Below are 17,165 nucleotides of genomic sequence, written 5' to 3' on the forward strand. Positions count from 1 at the left end.
TGGGTTCAAGTCCTATTGTGATAATTGTTGGAATTTGAATTTAATTAAATCTGGAAATTGAAAAGAGAGTCTCACCAATGGTGCCAAATCATTAACAGTCGTAAAAGCTGTCGATACTGTGTGGAGCTAGAGGAACACAGCAGGTCAGGCAGCATCATAGGAGCAGGAAAGTTGATGTTTCAGATCAGAACTGGGGAGGGAGATGGGAGCTCAAATAAATAGAGGGAGGGGGGTGAGGGTTGGTATATAGGGTAGTGATGCATGTTAGGGGTGTGGAGATTGGTCAATGGGAAGGATGGGGCAAATAGGTGAGAAGGAAGATGGACAGGTGGTGTCAGGTCAAGGAGGTGGGAATGAGAGGGAGGGCTGGACATGGGATGAGGCCAGGGGTGGGGAGATTTTGAAGCTGGTGAATTCCATGTTGAGGCCAATGGGCTGTCGGCTCCCGAGGCAGAATATAAGGTGTTCTTCCTCCAGTTTACGTGTGGCCTCATTATGACATTGGAGGAGGCTCAGGATGGGCATGTTGCCAAGGGATTGGGAGGGATAATTGAAATGTCTGGCAACCAGAAGGTGATGTTGATCGGGGCATACAGAGCGCAGATGCTTCGCGAGTCTGTGTTTGGCCTCTCTGCTGTAGAGGAGGCCACATCGGGAGCAACGGTTGCAGTGGGTCTGGTTAGAAGACATACAGGTGAATCCCTGTCTGATTTGGAACGATTGTTTGGGGTCTTGGATAGACGTGAGAGGGGAGGTGTAGGGGCAGGGTATAGCACTTCCTGTGGATGCAGGGAAAGGTGCTGGGTGTGGTGGGGTTGGTGGAGAGTGTAGAGTAGACGAGGGTGTTGCAGAGTGAGCGGGCCCTGTGGAAAGTAGATAGGGGTGGGCAGGGGACCATCTCTTTTGTGATGGAGCCTGATTGAAGGTAGCAAAAGTGGTGGAGGATGATGCTTTGGATTTGGAGGTTGGTGGGGTGGTATCTGTGGACCATGGAGACTCTATCCTTATTGTTGTTAGGCAGAGGGATTTTGAGAGCAGAAGTGCAGGAAATGCAGGAGACGCAGTTGAGGGCATTATGAATCACGGGAGAGGAGAAGTTATGGTCCTTGAAGTAGGAGGGCATCTGGGATGTCGGAGAGTGGAATGCTTCATCCCAGGAGCAGACGTGGTGGAGGTGGAGGAATTCGGAGTATGGGATCGCATTTTTGTAAGAGCGTGGGTGAGAGGAGGTGTGGTCAAGGTATCTATGGGAGTCGGTGGGTTTGAAGTAAATGTTGATGCTGAGTCAGTTGCCGGAGATGGTCCAGGTGAATTTGAGGTCGGAGTGAAAGGTGTTGGTGAAGTGGATGAACTGTTTGAGTTACTCATGGGAGTACGAGGCAGCACTGATGCAGTCATTAATATAGCGGAGGAAGAGGTGACGGATGGTGCCAGCGTAACTGTGGAGGAGGGACTGTTCTATGTATCCTACAGAGAGGCAGGCATAGCTCAGATCCATGCGGGTGCCAATTGCCATCCCTTTACTTTGTAGGAAGTGGGAGGAGTTAGAGGAAAAGTTGTTGAGGGGGAGGACAAGTTCCATCAAATGGATGAGAGTGTCGGTGGAGGGTGAAGGCTTGGGCCTGTGGGAGGGGAAGAAATGGAGGGCTTTTGGGCCCTCCTCATGGGGGATACAAGTGTAGAGAGACTTTACATCCATGGTGAAGATGAGGCGTTGGGGACCGGGGAATTGAAGGTCTTGGAGAAGATTGAAGGTGTGGGTAGTGTCCCGAACGTAGGTGGGGAGTTCCTGGACCAAGGAGAGAAAACGGAGTCGAGGTAGGTGGAGATGAGTTCAGTGGGGCAGAAGCAGGCAGAGACAATGGGTCGACTGGAGCTGTCAGGTTTGTGGATTTTGGGTAGGTCAACCTCATATTGTAAGGCTATCATTGTTTTGTTTTTCTCAAATATGATTTAATCCTTGAAGAAAACAGTGTATTACCAGTGCAGGTAATAATTAGAACAAGAAGAAAAGGCAATACTAAAATTATTTCTAGACAAGACACTTTGTTAGTTGGAATAATCCAGTGAGAATCCAAACAGACTAATATATTCAATTTTATATATGTATGAAGATGGTTGACAGGAAAACACCAGTTGTCCATTGAATATGTTGCAAGTGGTTGCGATTGCTTCTAATATATTGGTTCACAATACGACACTGCCAACATCTGGTCAATGGTAAACCCCTCAGAAGTTAAATTGGACTGGCCGTATAGGTACCGTGGCAATGAGAGCAGATAAAAGGCCAGGAATACTGCAGTGAATAACTCACTTCCTGACATGTGTCCTTTAGGGAAGGAAACTGCCATCGGATCTGTTCTGGCCTACAGGTGATTCCAGACCCACAACAATGTGGTTGACTCTTAATTGCCCTTGGGCGGGGTAGGCAATTTGGGATAGGCAATACGACGCCCAAATCCCGTGAATGAACAAAAAACTCCCCAAAGCCTGTCCACCGTTATAAGCCTAAAATCAGGAGTGATGGAATATTCTCCATTTGTCTGGATATGTACGGCTTCAACAACACTGCAGAAGCTTGACACCATCCAAGACAAAGCAACCTACCTGCTCGGCACCACATTTACAAATATTTGCTTCATCTACCACTGATACACAGTGGCAGTGGTGTGTACCATCTACAAGAACTTCACAAGGCTTGTTAGGCAGCAGTTTCCAAACCCACAACCACTATCATCTAGAAAGACAAGGGCAGCAGGTACGTGGAGCACCACATTTTGCCAGATCCCATCCAAGCCACTCACCATCCTGACTTGAAATATATTGCCATTTCTTCAGTGCCACTGAGTCAAAATCCTGTGAGCTCTGTGTGCATAATACAGCAAATGGACTGCAGCAATTCAAGAAGATAGCTCACTTACCACTTTCTTGACACCACTAGGATGGGGAGGTGATGGCCTAATGGTATTATCGCTGAACTGTTAATCCAGAGACCCAGATAACATTCTGGGGACCCCGGTTTGAAGCAGGTGGTGGTGAACTCATTTTTATCTTGAATTAAGAATCTAATAATGACTGTGAATCCATTGTCGATTGTCGGAAAAACCCATCTGGTTCACTAATGTCCTTTAGGAAAGGAAACTGCGTTCTTGCCTGGTCTGGCCTACATGTGACTCCAGACCCACAGCAATGTGGTTGACTCTTAACTGCCCTCTGGGCAATTAGGGATGGGCCATAAATGCTGTCTAGCCAGCAATGCCCTCATCCCCTGAATAAATAAAGAAAAAAAAACTAGGACTGGGCAATAGATAGTTACCCAGCCAAAAACAGCTCATATCCTCTGAATATGAAAAAAAGAGATCTACAGTCCTGGAAAAGGACAATTCTCTAACCTGTAACCTGTTTCTACCCTTGTACAATTTATGCATATGACCTGTAGTTTACCCAAAAGTATCTAATTGAAATAATCCATTGTGCATACAGTCTATTCCTTTTGTTAATTTTAACATCCCTATCAAATCACCCCACAATCTCCGCATTTCTAAAATAATCCTAGTTTTTAGAGGTGAGCAGGAAATGCTTTAAGTATGTTGTGAAGAGAGCAACAGTGATGTTTCCCCGTGTCTGCGTGGGTTTCCTCCGGGTGCTCTGGTTTCCTCCCACAGTCCAAAGATGTGCACGCTAGGTGGATTGGTCATGCTAACTTACCTGTAGTGTTCAGGGATGCGTAGATTAGGGGAATGGGTCTGGGTGAGTTGCTGTGAGGGTTGGTGTGGACTTGTTGGGCTGAAGGGCCTGTTTCCACACTGTAGGGATTCTATGAACTTCTATAACATGAAGAGCGGAGGTAGGAATGAATGGAATCTCTGTGGTCAGATGATGCACAGGTGTAATTTAAATCATAAAAGCAATGATAGTACAAGGCAAAAGTGAATAGTAATGGAACTAGTGAAGTAATAAAAGATGGCTGTAGAGATCCGTAAATGGCAGAGCGACATCATTAAGAACTGTTTCTCGAGTATGGTTAGGGAATTGTTGAAGATTGTTGATTCAATTTCAAATTCAGAGTGTTGTAATGTGCATTATAATGTGTTCCTGATATGATGAGGAACATTCCTCACATTTGCTTCAAGTAGCACTGAAATGGTATTGTCTGCCATGGTCAGAGTGGGAGTAGGATGGATAATATAATTAGGGACAGGATTTTGGGGTCATGCTTGTGAGGGTGATGAGAGAGTGGATCAGAATGAAACAGGAGACGGTCCTTTAGGAGTGCTGAAAAGGGTTAAGGTGATGAATCGGATAATGGCATTATGCTGCAGCTTTTAAAAATGGAGGGTGATCCATTGAATGTGAAAGCTATGGGGCTGAAGACTAGGACAGAGGATTCCTTATCAATTTGATGCAAAGGGTATTGTTTGTAATTGAATAAATTTGACAGCAAGAAATTGGATGGACCATGTCAAGATTTCTAACAACTATGGTAGAGAGGAGTCCTCAGTTGAGGGTAAAGGAATACGTATTTGAACCACCAGTGTGGAAGTTGGCATTGCCTGAAAAATCAATACAGAAGGATTAAGTTGGAAAATTGAAAACTCTTTACAGGTAGAGTGGGAGGAAACCTAATAAAGGTATTTATGTCAATCATAAATCAAAGTATTGTTGATGCTGAAAATCTGAAATGACAACAGAACATACTGAAAAAAACTGAGCAGGTCTGGCAGTATGCGTTAAGAGATGAACAATTAAATTTATTTTGAGTCCAAAATAACTCTTTAGGCTGGAAATATTAGTTAGACTGATGAGTTTTTATCAGCACTTTGTTTTTATTGTAGTTTATGAAGTCAGTGGGCTTATACTGGATATTGGTTGCAAACATATCCTTAAAATGGATATAAAAATTTGGAGACGAGGCAATGGAAAGTGGGAGTTGAGTTATTTTAGGTAGGGAAGGGTGAAAATTTGAAGCAAAATTGGTGATTTTTTTTTCCCCAGATCTGGGCAAGAGCAGGAGCTGCAAGAGCACTGATAGTGTCATCAATGTACTGAGAATAGAAGTGAGGAAGGGGACCCAAGTTGGAGTGGAACAAAGAATACTGTATATTCCATTAAAAGCTCAGGTGTGGCACTATATTCACACTTTTTTTTTTTAACTCGGAGGAATGAAGAACAGTTAAAAGAATGACATAGATACTTGTTCACTCATGAACAACAGTGCCAGTCTTGTCAGTACGTTTAATGACAATGTTGGTGTTGATTCTGAGAGAACAGAGTGTTGCATGTTCAGAGGGAGACAGATTAAAAAATTTGAGATAGCAGTTGTTAAGCTACCAGCTCTCAATAGAAGAATCAAATGAGAAAAAGAGGCTATTGGGACGAGTCTAGATGGAGTGAGAATACTGCAGATGGGAGAAAATGTATTCTTTGAGAGAAAACTCCTTCCCCAAGTGAAAGCAATAGGAGAACTGCTCAGCATTCTGCTCATTATGAGAGTTGGGTAATTAAGGTGATTTAAGCTAAGTATGATTCTATTAACCCTCTTCTTGACCATTTCCAAAGCCTGGAAATCCTACCATGTGAGAGGATGCTGTATTTGAAATGAAGCCTAACCAAAGTAGTACAATGACAAAAGTCTATTTTGATATTAAACCTTGGAAGTAAACCAAGTGCTATATTTACTTTGGCTATTACTTCATTGCAATTTTGTGAACCTTTCAGAGAATTGAGCATCTTCTCTTTGAATAGACTGTTTACCTTTCCTGTAAGGTATATGTATAGTTGTGCATGTGAGTAGAGCATTTATTGAAGATAATTACCATTTGTACCAATTATGTACAATTTCCCAATTGCGTTATGATCCAGTTAAAACAGTTTTCTCTCATCACTTACACAGACCTTTGTATCATCTGCAGACATAGAGACCATTGTCCTAATGTCAACATTCAGACCATTCTTGAGAATAGTAAGCTGCAACATCTTGCAGGGAACTTTGTATTTTAATAATTCTGCATTTAAATTGAGCACCACAAAATACAGGGATCAATCAAGAATTTCATAGGACATGAAGCCATGTGGGGCCATATGAAAGAAATTTAAATCTATTTCCCAATGTGCACAATTCAAACAAAAAATGTTATTTCAGTGTGTGAATAATTCTACCAAGCTCTGGAGTCTTGCACTATTCCTCAGCTCTTGCCGTGTTAAAAATAAATTTTGCCAGCTTTTAGACATACAGGGCATTTTTAAATTCAGGAATGGAACTCTGAGTCAGTATTGTGTCAGATATTCATTCTGAAACTTTGTGATTTGAATAGGTCAGAATTTTTGGAAAGCTTGCCTCCCATTTGTAATCCTAAACTTCAGGGGCTGAATGGTGTTTGCAAGTTACACAGTTAATACAAATGTATGGTTAAATCTAGGGCTACTAGCAGAATCTATTTGTAAGAAAAGGATTCTGTGCAGTCCTGGTGTTAAATTTTATGGCAAATAAAACACCTTACATAAGTTTAGTGTATTTGGAAAAAGGACAGTAATTTACCAGCTTGCAGTTGCCGTTGTGAAGCTGCATACCATACAGACAATAGTATGTAGAAAGTACTAATATAGGCATGTATTTCACATAGCTCAGTGTAGCAATAACTGTTTTTAGCAGAAATCTTTAAGCATCTGTGTTTTTCACTGTTGTTCAATTTTTACTTTAAATGTTATTTATATGCTCCAGATGTTAGAAGTGTATGACTGGCCACACATTCTAAATCTTTTGAGACATCTTTCAGGTCTTCTAAGCTCTCAGATCACTCAGATCAAAAATATATAATTAATGAAATCTCATTTTCTGACGTTCCCTCTGAGTCCAACATATCCTTTTTCTTGACATTCCTCCTGCAACTGATTACTCCAGCCAGGTTGCCCAAAAATGCCGATTGTCCCTCAAAATACAGTGGCATCACGGGAACAAAATGACATAGACATTGAAGCTTAATTTTGTGCACATAGTTTAAAATTCAAAAACTAAAATAGTTCTGGATCATTCTTTTCAATGTCCATGCATTATAGACACAACAAACAAAATGATGTAATTGTTTTGCACTCCTAAATACATTTCACTTATGAGAAAGAACTTATGATTTTTGAAAAGCACCTTCAGAACATAAACTGGATGTTTAGCAATGTGTAATGTCTCATGACTGTGCAATGTGCCTATTTTAGTTGGATTAAACTGAATAGATCATAATAGCAACAATGAACAGGAAGGAGTGCAATAATTTGTTTTGGGATAAATGCGTGTAATCTGGGGACTCGAGCAACAATTGTGATTCAGTATTTTTTAAAGAAACAAGTCACTATTCATTCCAGATATTCCCAACATACAATAAATAAAGTAATGGGACAAAATTAAAAATTATTTCTCCAATGTTCATAAGAGAAATCATGATTATTCCATATGATTTTATGCCCAGTTTGGGTAGGGACCTCTTTATTAACCACTTGATGCACAATTCCTTTCCATGTACGTGGTTCTCTGAGTAGTCTTATTCATTTGTAAACTTATAAAATAAATGCTTTGATAGTTCCAACTAACCTAGACCAATTTCTCCTAGGTCCTTTGCTGTATCATTTTGAGAATATGGCAAATGAAAAATCAATAGAACTGAGCTACGAAGACATCAGGCATTGCATACTTCAGTTTGGATTCAAAATTGAGGTGAGATTGTGAACATTGTTAGAAGTAGAAAAGACCCTTAAGATGGAACAAGCACAACCCTTATTAATGGTCAGTCCACATACTCAGTTTCTCACTATTTCATTCATCCTTTTTTAATGTGTTCTCCAAATGCAATAAGGGAGAAGTGTGAAAAAGCACGTCTTTGGCTCAACTATGAACAATTGTCATGATATAGATATTCATTGCTACACATTTGCATTGCCACATTCACTGAAACTCAATGACATAAATTTCCTGCTCCTCTGATGCTGCTTGGCCTGGTGTGTTCATCCAGCTCTACACCTTGTTATCTCAGTCACTACATCATGTTGGTTTTCCTGGCTAAAAGGTTTTGGGGGCTATTTAGCTCAACTGATTTGATAACTAGTATGTGGTTCAGAATAATACAAAAAGCATATGTTTGATTGCCTTTCCAGCTGATAGAGCACTGAGGTCCACTTTTTGACCCTGCCCTGAGGGTGGAATGTAAGGGCCAACCACCATTGATAAAAACTGCCAAGAAAAATGGCTTAGGATGAAGCATCAGCAGACACTGAGCTAAGGATCTGCCTTTACACAGATCTCTCATAGAATGGATGCAATGAGATTGTATTCTTTGTTGTTGAATTGGAGCAAAGCCTCTTTCCAGATGTTTGCTACATTATGTAGTCACATAGACTTTCACACTTAACTTGCGTATTGTTTTTTGTCCAATGTTGAGTTACCACTACTAAATCTCTTGACAAAAATTATTAGAAATTATGCTACCCAATATGTACTGTTTAGATCAACTGGCAAATCTAGTCACTCATGAAGTTGTGACAATTGGCACATAATCGAGTCCAACATCCTTGGATGTGCCCAAAGAAAACTTTCAAGGTCTCTGAAGTCTATAGTGTTAGCAGCCTTTTTGGATTTAATGGATATTTGTTTAAATTCAGGAACTTCTGGTAACTTTTTGAAGACATTTAGCAATTGTCTTTTCGATGTCAATGAGTCTTAAGAGAACTTTGAAGAAAGTCTGTCATGGAAGTAATTCAGCATAAAAGTTGCAAATAAAAACTTACATCACGTAGTTCGGGTATGATATTACCTATTCACCATGATCATGCCTGTAGCCAGAGACTTTAAAAAAAAATGATGGTCAGAATCTCTTTTATTACTTTCTTATGAGCTGGAAACCAGAATAGGCCATTTGGCCACTGGGGCCTGCTCTGCCATTTTCAGAAGGTCATGGCTGATCTGCTTGTCAATTTCACATTCCCATTTACCCCTAATAACCTTTTACTCACTTGTTTAACAAGAATCTTTCCAGCTATGCCTTAAAAATGTTGAAAGACTCTGCTTTGATGACCTTTTGAGAAAGAGTTCCAAAGACTCATGACTTCCTGGGAGAATTTCTTTTCCTCATCTCTGTATTAAATGAATGACACCTATTTTCAAACAGTGATTCATAGTTATAGATTCTCCCTCAAGAGGGTGCATCCTTTCCACATCCAAGCTGTCATACCCCCTCAGGAGTTTGTATGCTTCATTCAAGTCAACTTTTCTTCCACCTTTTAGTACCCTGGAATTCATTTTATTTGGCTAAACATTTTTATTTTTGGGAGTATAGGAAATTTTATGAAGAGATTAGCATTACAGGCATGCACAATATTCATACTAACCTTAATATTCCCTGCATCTTGTCTTATTATTCACTTTTTTTTACTCCAGTGACATGTTGGGAGAGGAAAATAAAACCTTTTTCAATACAAAATAAAATTTGACAAAAATAATGGGTAAAAGAGAAAGCTAAAATAATGAGAGGAGTAGTTCTAGCAAATACAAAGCATAATATCTGAAGATTACAGTTGGAAATACTAAACAAAATATTGAGACAAATTAATTTATGTTAGAAAATTTAATAGCCATAAACAGCACACAACAGAACACATTAACTTGTATAAATAACTGCCTACAATCTTTAGGAAAATAATCTTTAAGAAAAGATGCATATAAAGTCATAGGATAAGAACAAAAATTCAGCTTTTCTGCAGAAAAATAAGATGGTAAAATGGTAAATTCTGTTTTTGTAAGATATTTTTGTACTGCACCTTGAGGGATTTTTTCATAACATTAAATTTAGAAATAATCCTGAACTGTGATTAAAATTAATCTGTTGTTTTCTCTTGCAGGTGGAAAAGAACTCTGTTCCATCAACATACACAGAAAATGATCAATCCATGTTAAAGTATCTTTATGATTGTGTCTTCTTTGTAGCCAGAAAACCTTTACATTCACCATCTCTTAATGGTTTTCCACCAATGAACAGTTGAGAAAGGGAATGTTGACATTTCCTGTAATAACAAGACTGCAGAATATAAAACTGGGAAAGAAGAGGAGTTACTTAGAGGTCTGGACAATCTGAATGATTCCGGAGACCGGCGTACTCTAATAGTGCCTTTTTCTTTTTAAATCGACTTCAGGAATTCCAAACTATCTAAGCAGTTTCCTTTTGGACATCTAGAAAAGTGCAATGAAGTAATGAATTATTCATATAATCGGCAAAAGGAGCAAAGTTAGAGAAGAGCAAAAGAAAAAATCCGATGTCTAACATTAATTTGCTAACTGTTGCAGTTATCAAGATGCCCTTTGTATGCAAAGTATTCCTGACTGTTTTATTCAGATATGAATGAACATGCAGTAACTAACTTCCCAGTGGCTATTAAGCCAATTTCTTTCCTCCATTCCATAATCTTCAATTATTTAATAAAGTGTCCTCCTCCCCATTACCCACATGCTAACACAGGCACACTTACTCCATCTTGGCAAATTGGATAATTTTGTTGAACCATCTCTGCATTTTGATATCTTTGATGTTGGGATATTAATGAACAGTTCTCAGTGGGCTTTGAGCTTGTTGAATGTGTGAAACTATTTTAGCTAGATACCTTTGCAGTTATAGCAGATGATGTTTTTCCACTTTAAATACAAATGGTGAAAAGGGGGAAATCACTGCATTTTGAATTAGATAGTAGGAATTCATTCTTTGCTGTGATTTATCTAAAAACAACTTTGTCATGCTGTCGTCGTACAATGTTGACAATGTGGCGTTTGAATTGATGACTGACTCAATGCTGCTTGACTTCATGGTTACTGTAATTTATAACTCGCTAGCTGCCATTATTCTAATGGAAACAACTTGTCAGTATGCCTATAATTAATTTACATGTTCAATTTTGTTTCTTGTATAGAATCATTTTTAAAAATCTGTTGATAATGAAATGAATGATGTATGTATCCAGTTTGTCTTTGTTTGAAAAAGACTTGGTCTCTTTAACATCTGGCTTTGCATCATGCCAAAACAAACACCAAACTAGCTAAACTACTAGTACATACATTCTTCGTTCATTGATTCAATGACACGTATGTTCATTAATTGTTCCTGGCAGCATATGATAGAAAAGGCTTTGTATGAGGCCATGCCAAACATGCAGTTTGATTGCAAGCACCTGACCATGATGCTCTGTACTAGCTTAAAAATGGCAAACAGAATAAACCCATCCTCACCACCATCATATTGATTGAAACACCCAGGCTGGAGGGTATTTCAAAACCATAAAAGTATTTTAGGATTATGTTAATAGCTCAAGCTTTTCACTCTTGTGCTCTCATGAAACCCATTGCAGTCTACGTATTATCCAATTTCTAAGTATCAAGTCTCAACTTGACATTACAGATAGTATTTCACATACATGTAACAGTAAACATTGCCATTTGTAAACTACTTTGTTCATACGTTGCTGGACAGTGTTAAAAGTCCCACATTATGACAGGATATTCTTCTTGAGACTGCGTTGTGAATAAGAGTAGATATCAGTCACTACTGTGTATGTTCTGATTTCTCACAAATTCTGAGTTGAGTACAGTTTAATATCAATTGTCGGTGATTGGGCATTTTGTGTATAGTATGCAGGAATTTTCCCAAAACTTTTTAAAAAAAATCAGCCTTGCACCCATAACTTTCATGCCTGTAATACCAGGCTTTTTATATTGTTAGATGCATTTTAAATGGCATTGATTTACTATATTTGGCCCTTAAAAATATTGACTGTAATAAAACAAAACTGAACTTTTAAGAAAATGTCAATTTAAAGACTTCCACAAGACTATTTAGATTTTCTATTACTTCACCAGAAACTTAACTGGAGCTATTAACAGAATTTATTATAAATTCAACCATATACCCGAAAACACGCTGAAAGCAAAAGTCTTGAGATTAAAGAGAAAAGAAGCACATATGTAATGTATTGATGTGGAATATTTGCAGTCTCGATACCATCAAAATATAATTTAGCAATAGTTATAACTACTTTTTTATTGATAGGTACAAGTCTTTGAAGTTTGCTGTTTTAACCAAGGATCCTGAAGATTAAAACTTCTGAGGTGTAACAGCATTATTAGTTATTTTTATCTTGTTCAAATAAATCATCATACCATCTGTTTTGCCAAAGGTTTTCTAAACATCCTGGGAGTTTTTTTTTCCCCTCATTTAAATGTGGGAAGCAATGCTAAATTTGGATTTAAAACTGTTGATCATTACCTCTTGTTTTACTGCACTAGAAAAATGTATAAACCTTATTGGAGATGTATTTTATACTCGGATTGCTTTGTGCTTGGTGAAAAGTGATTAATGTTAACACTAGGTTGGATATTAAAACAATGTGATAAAAGAAAAATACTGCAGATCCTGGAAATCTGAAATACTGTATCTGTGGAGAGAGAAAAGCAGTTAACATTTCAAGTCAAATATAACTTCTTCAGAATGAAGAATGATACTGGATTCGAAACAATTTTTTTTCTCTCTTGCTGCCAGATCTGCTGAGTTTCTCCAGCATTCTCTGTTCTAATATCAGAACAATAGTGTGGACCCATACATCAGTGACTGATTATAAAAAGTATTTATTCAGATTTACGTTGTCTCCCCTCCTGTACTTCTTGCATCATGCTGTAAACAGGGATTTATTCCTGCTGTGGTGGGTCTGAGCTTATGCGTTAAGTTTTTTGCTGCAGTCTAAATAGCTGAACTCTAGTCCAGTTGCACATTGAAGTTACCTCCTCCTATCAGCTTTTCCCCTTTATTTTCCTCTCTAGAGTCTCCCACATTCTTGCTCTGGGAATTATTCTTCCTAGCCTTTAGAAAAGCTATTAGCTAGCTGCTAGAAATGTATTAAAGTTATGTATTTTGATTGTACTATAACATATCCTCACAGAATAATAGTTAACTTATAGTGTGTGAGGAATTATGTACATAAGTATGTTTGTCACATTCATATTTGCAAGAGCTTCCCAGACTTTCCAAGCCTTTAGAGAGGTTATATTTAAACTTTTTATACTTTTGTTGTTGGTGTTATTGATAGAAAAATATTATTAATTGTCTCACTAATTTTCCCAATTAGCCATTTCCATGATGTTACCATGTAGAAGTCCCACTATTAGCAGCCACATTAAACTGATGGTATGCAGCTGAATACAATGATGCACCACAAGTACACAGCATAAAGCCTAAGGAGCATATAATTGAAGTTTTAGGTGCAAGACTGAATCTGAATTTGTCCATTTATATATTAATTAAATTTTGGAATTATTTAGTTAAAAATCTAATTGAATTGCAGCCATTCCTTTCACAAAGATTGTGAAGTATTCTTTAAATAACAAAAAAATTTGGCATTAACATGATCTCATATTGTCTGCAATGTCTTATAGTTACAGAAATATTTTGCCTTTTTTTAAGGAATATACAGAAATAACATTACTTTTGTTTAATGTAAATAATGATAGTTTTGTGGTTTTCTTAGAGGTGCTGTTTAACTAAACTTAAATATGGATTTCTTCCTCTGCCTTCAGAATTCAGTATTAGTCTGGATTACATTGCTCCAAATTAAGTTAATGAATCTATTAGCAGTGTTTTTTTTTTCATTTTATTTCAATGTGGAATAATGGTTTCAAAATGTCACATAGTTTAATAATTTATAATAAATCTGGTTACTCTTCTGCCAGTGACAAGACCTGTACTAAAAGAGAGTCTAGAGTACACAAAGATCTGAATATCAATGCATACATAATAAACATAAATGCTGGAAATACTCAGCAGGTTCAGCAACATTGTAGAGTGAATAAAGTTAATCTTTCAGGACAGACCCATATTTATATAGTTGTGTACAGGATTGGGGAACTCAACATCTATGTTGGCCAATTCAAGAACTTGCCGAGTTTCTGTGTTCTTAATTTGAGTATAGTCCACACAAATGCACAGCATTAAAGAATGCATACTAGAGTTAGTTTCAACAGGTAAAAAAAGACGACTCGTCAGTTTAATTTATTTGTGATCTTACAGCCTATCCCTGCACTTTTAATGCTCTGTTTTCAACAAGGTTACTTTAAAAGTTGTACAGCCATCGAAGCAAATTGCCAGAAACTTAAACATAACAAAACCAATTCTAATATATTTAATGTCAGAATTGTCCTTTTACTATTAAATTTGCTGAAATTGCTCACCTTTATGAATGTAGCAACTGAAGTATAAAATATTGTTTACCATTTGCCATCTATGTTTATGATTGTCCCATCAGTATAAGTAGTGTTTACTTTGATTCAATATTAGGCTTGCCAGTATACTATTAAATATTAAACCTATGATGATCACATGACCTTTTATCACTACAATAACCATAGAACACAAGAACAGAAAATAGATAATGCAGATTGTAACATCCTTTTATTTGAGTAATGTGTTTCCAGGAAAAAAGGTGAAAATGATGTTTGGTATTATTGTAACTATATTGTTTAAAATACTGGTACAATTTTTAAAAAAAAAGTTGTTTTGGCTGTGTTCAGCAAAATATACAAACATTGCACCTGCTTGTTGATGGCTTCCTTTTTTTGTCCCTAGGTCCCTGTTCTATTTTCCCACAATAGACACAGAAAAAAGTATTTGATCTGATATTTGAAAGGTATCAGCACAATACACATACCCAGTGAAGTAACTCCATTTCTGTAAAACAGTTTTACAAAATAAAATAGTAATGAATTACAATAAAATATTTTATTAATACCTGGCTAATGTGGTTTCCTTTGTAAAATACTTTAAACTTAAATCAGAAATGGATTTCAAAGTTATAATTTTCTCATTTATCCAATCTTAGGATAAAAATAACTTGCATCTTTCTACAAAGGAAATTTCCATATGGAATCCTGACAACGATGTTCCTTAGTACCTGTTTTTTTCAAGTGTTGGTGTTCTGTCTCCAAAATGGCATCTGATGCTACTCATGCTGGCTGCCATTTTGCGAAGAGCATTTGCTAACAGGTAGGAAGCATCTGCTGGAACCATGTAGAATAGGCATATTATGACATATGTCAAGGTGTTGTTTGATAGCAGCACTGTCAATTTGAACTTCAGTGTACCTCTTAACTTTGCATATCTATTCATGTGACTGCAACTCCAGTTGCTCATTCACTAACAGCGCCTTGCCTTCTCTCTTACTTCCACAATGCAAAAATGAAATCCATCATAAAGTAAACATTCCAACCCAGATTTGCAAATCAAATCATCATATTGAATGCAAATGTCAAATAACTCTCTTTAGCATCTCTCTCCCAGTTACTTGTGGCTTAGTTCAGTGCTCCTTGGTAACTCCAGGATAACATGTAAATTGTGGCTCATCATCATTGGAGAGTTTGCAGTGGTTTTGCAAGGCAATCGTGAGCAACTCTGCCCTGAGAGGACATGGCGTCAGATTCACTGTTAATACATGGCTATTAGTATGGTCTGGCTGGTTGATGGGTAACAAGAGCACTGGCATACTAGCAATAGTGGAAATGTGAGAACGAGATAGAGTAGTAGGTTTGTGCTTAACAAAACCATTGTCATTCCCCTATCTGAGGGCTGCTTTCTAAGTCATGAAGCCCTGCACACCAATCTATACCTACATGCATAGCTACAATGAAAAGCATTCAGAGCTTGCATGAGAACTGGGATGTGTGGCAGCAGCTGTACTGACATGACATTGGTTTGAGATTCACAGCAACACCCAGATGTTGGGTGTCTTTTAGTTGTGTTGTAATGGAGACATTGACCATCAGATCCTGCATTATGCAGATTTTTTACTCAAAAAAAAACAAATCACTGACCTAAGTATTAATAATGAGGGAAAAATTAGTACAAAAGAAAGTTAACCAGCATTATAAACAGTAAGTTTCTCTAAATTGTTTTGGAAAAAAGAGTTTACAAAGTATTAGTTCTATTAAAAGAATCAGACTGCAGAATTAGTAATGAAGAAAGAAGGGAAACCAAATGCATTATAGAGGATATAAATAACATCCCAGAACCAGTGATAAATCAGGAAATGGAAATGGAGGATCTCTGGAAAATTGCAATCACTTGAGATGCGATACTGAGTAAAATGTGGCAGCTGCATGCTGACAAGTGCCCAGGCCCAAATAGGCTTCATCCTAGGGTCTTAAAAGAAGTAGCTAGTGAGATAGTTAACATATTGGTTTTAATTTTCCAAACTCCCTTGATTCAGAGATGGTCCCATTAGAAGAAAAAACAGCTCATGTAACACTTTTATTTAGAAAAGGAGGCAGAAAGTGGGAAACTACAAGCCAGTTAGCTTAACTTGTGTCATAAGGAAAATGTTAGAAGCTATTATTAATTAAGTTATAGCAAGGCACTTGAATAAGTTATTGTAACCAAGTAGACTTGGTTACTTGGTTTTGTGAAAGGGAAGTCATGTTTGACCAATCTACTGGAGTTCTTTAAGGAAATAACACATGACATGGATAAATGGGAACCAATGGATGTACTGTATTTAGATTTCCAGAAGATAAGGTGCCAAATCAAAAGTTCGTGCAGAAAATAAACCTCATGATTTAGAGGCATCAGATTAGCAAGAAGCAGTGCTGGGACCTCAACTGTTTAAAATTTATGCAAATGACTTTGAGGAAGGGAAGGAAGGTATGGTTGCCAAAGTTGTTGATGACATAAAGATAGGTAGGGAAATAATTTTTAAAGAGAACATAAGGAGGCTGCAAAAAGATATAGGTAGATTAATTGATAGGCACTGATCTGGCAAATGGAGTATAATGTAGGAAAATGTGAAATTGTCCATTTTGACAGAAGAATGAAAGCATATTATCTAAATGTTGAGAGATTGCAGAGCTCTCAGATAGGAGGGAATTGGGAATTCTTTTGCATCAATGATGTTAGGTTAGTATGCAGGTACAGCAATTAATTTGGAAATCTTGTAGTTTGTTATTTATTGTACGGTGAACTGAATACAAAAGGAGGGAGGTAATACTTCAGTTATACAGAGCACTGGTGGAGGTGCATCTGGTGTGCTATGTACAGTATTGATCTGTTATTTAAGCAAGCGTGTAAATGCATTGGAGGCAACTCAGAGAAGGGTTATCAGTG

The 17,165-nt window shown here is 37.6% G+C and overlaps 1 protein-coding gene across 1 annotated transcript in view; it reads left to right on the forward strand.

Moving 5' to 3' along the window:
• The window catches only part of carnmt1 (carnosine N-methyltransferase 1), a 34,237-nt gene extending 19,438 nt beyond the window's left edge, over nt 1-14,799 (forward strand). The window contains exons 7-8 of the mRNA XM_048593510.1: nt 7,602-7,705; nt 9,883-14,799. Of these exons, the coding sequence (XP_048449467.1) occupies nt 7,602-7,705; nt 9,883-10,023 (245 nt within the window). The 3' untranslated portion in view covers nt 10,024-14,799. The remainder of the gene's footprint in view (nt 1-7,601; nt 7,706-9,882) is intronic.
• The last annotated feature ends 2,366 nt before the right edge of the window (nt 14,800-17,165 follow it).

This window comes from Rhincodon typus, chromosome 3, assembly GCF_021869965.1.
Source record: "Rhincodon typus isolate 14 chromosome 3, sRhiTyp1.1, whole genome shotgun sequence".
NCBI lineage: Eukaryota > Metazoa > Chordata > Chondrichthyes > Orectolobiformes > Rhincodontidae > Rhincodon > Rhincodon typus.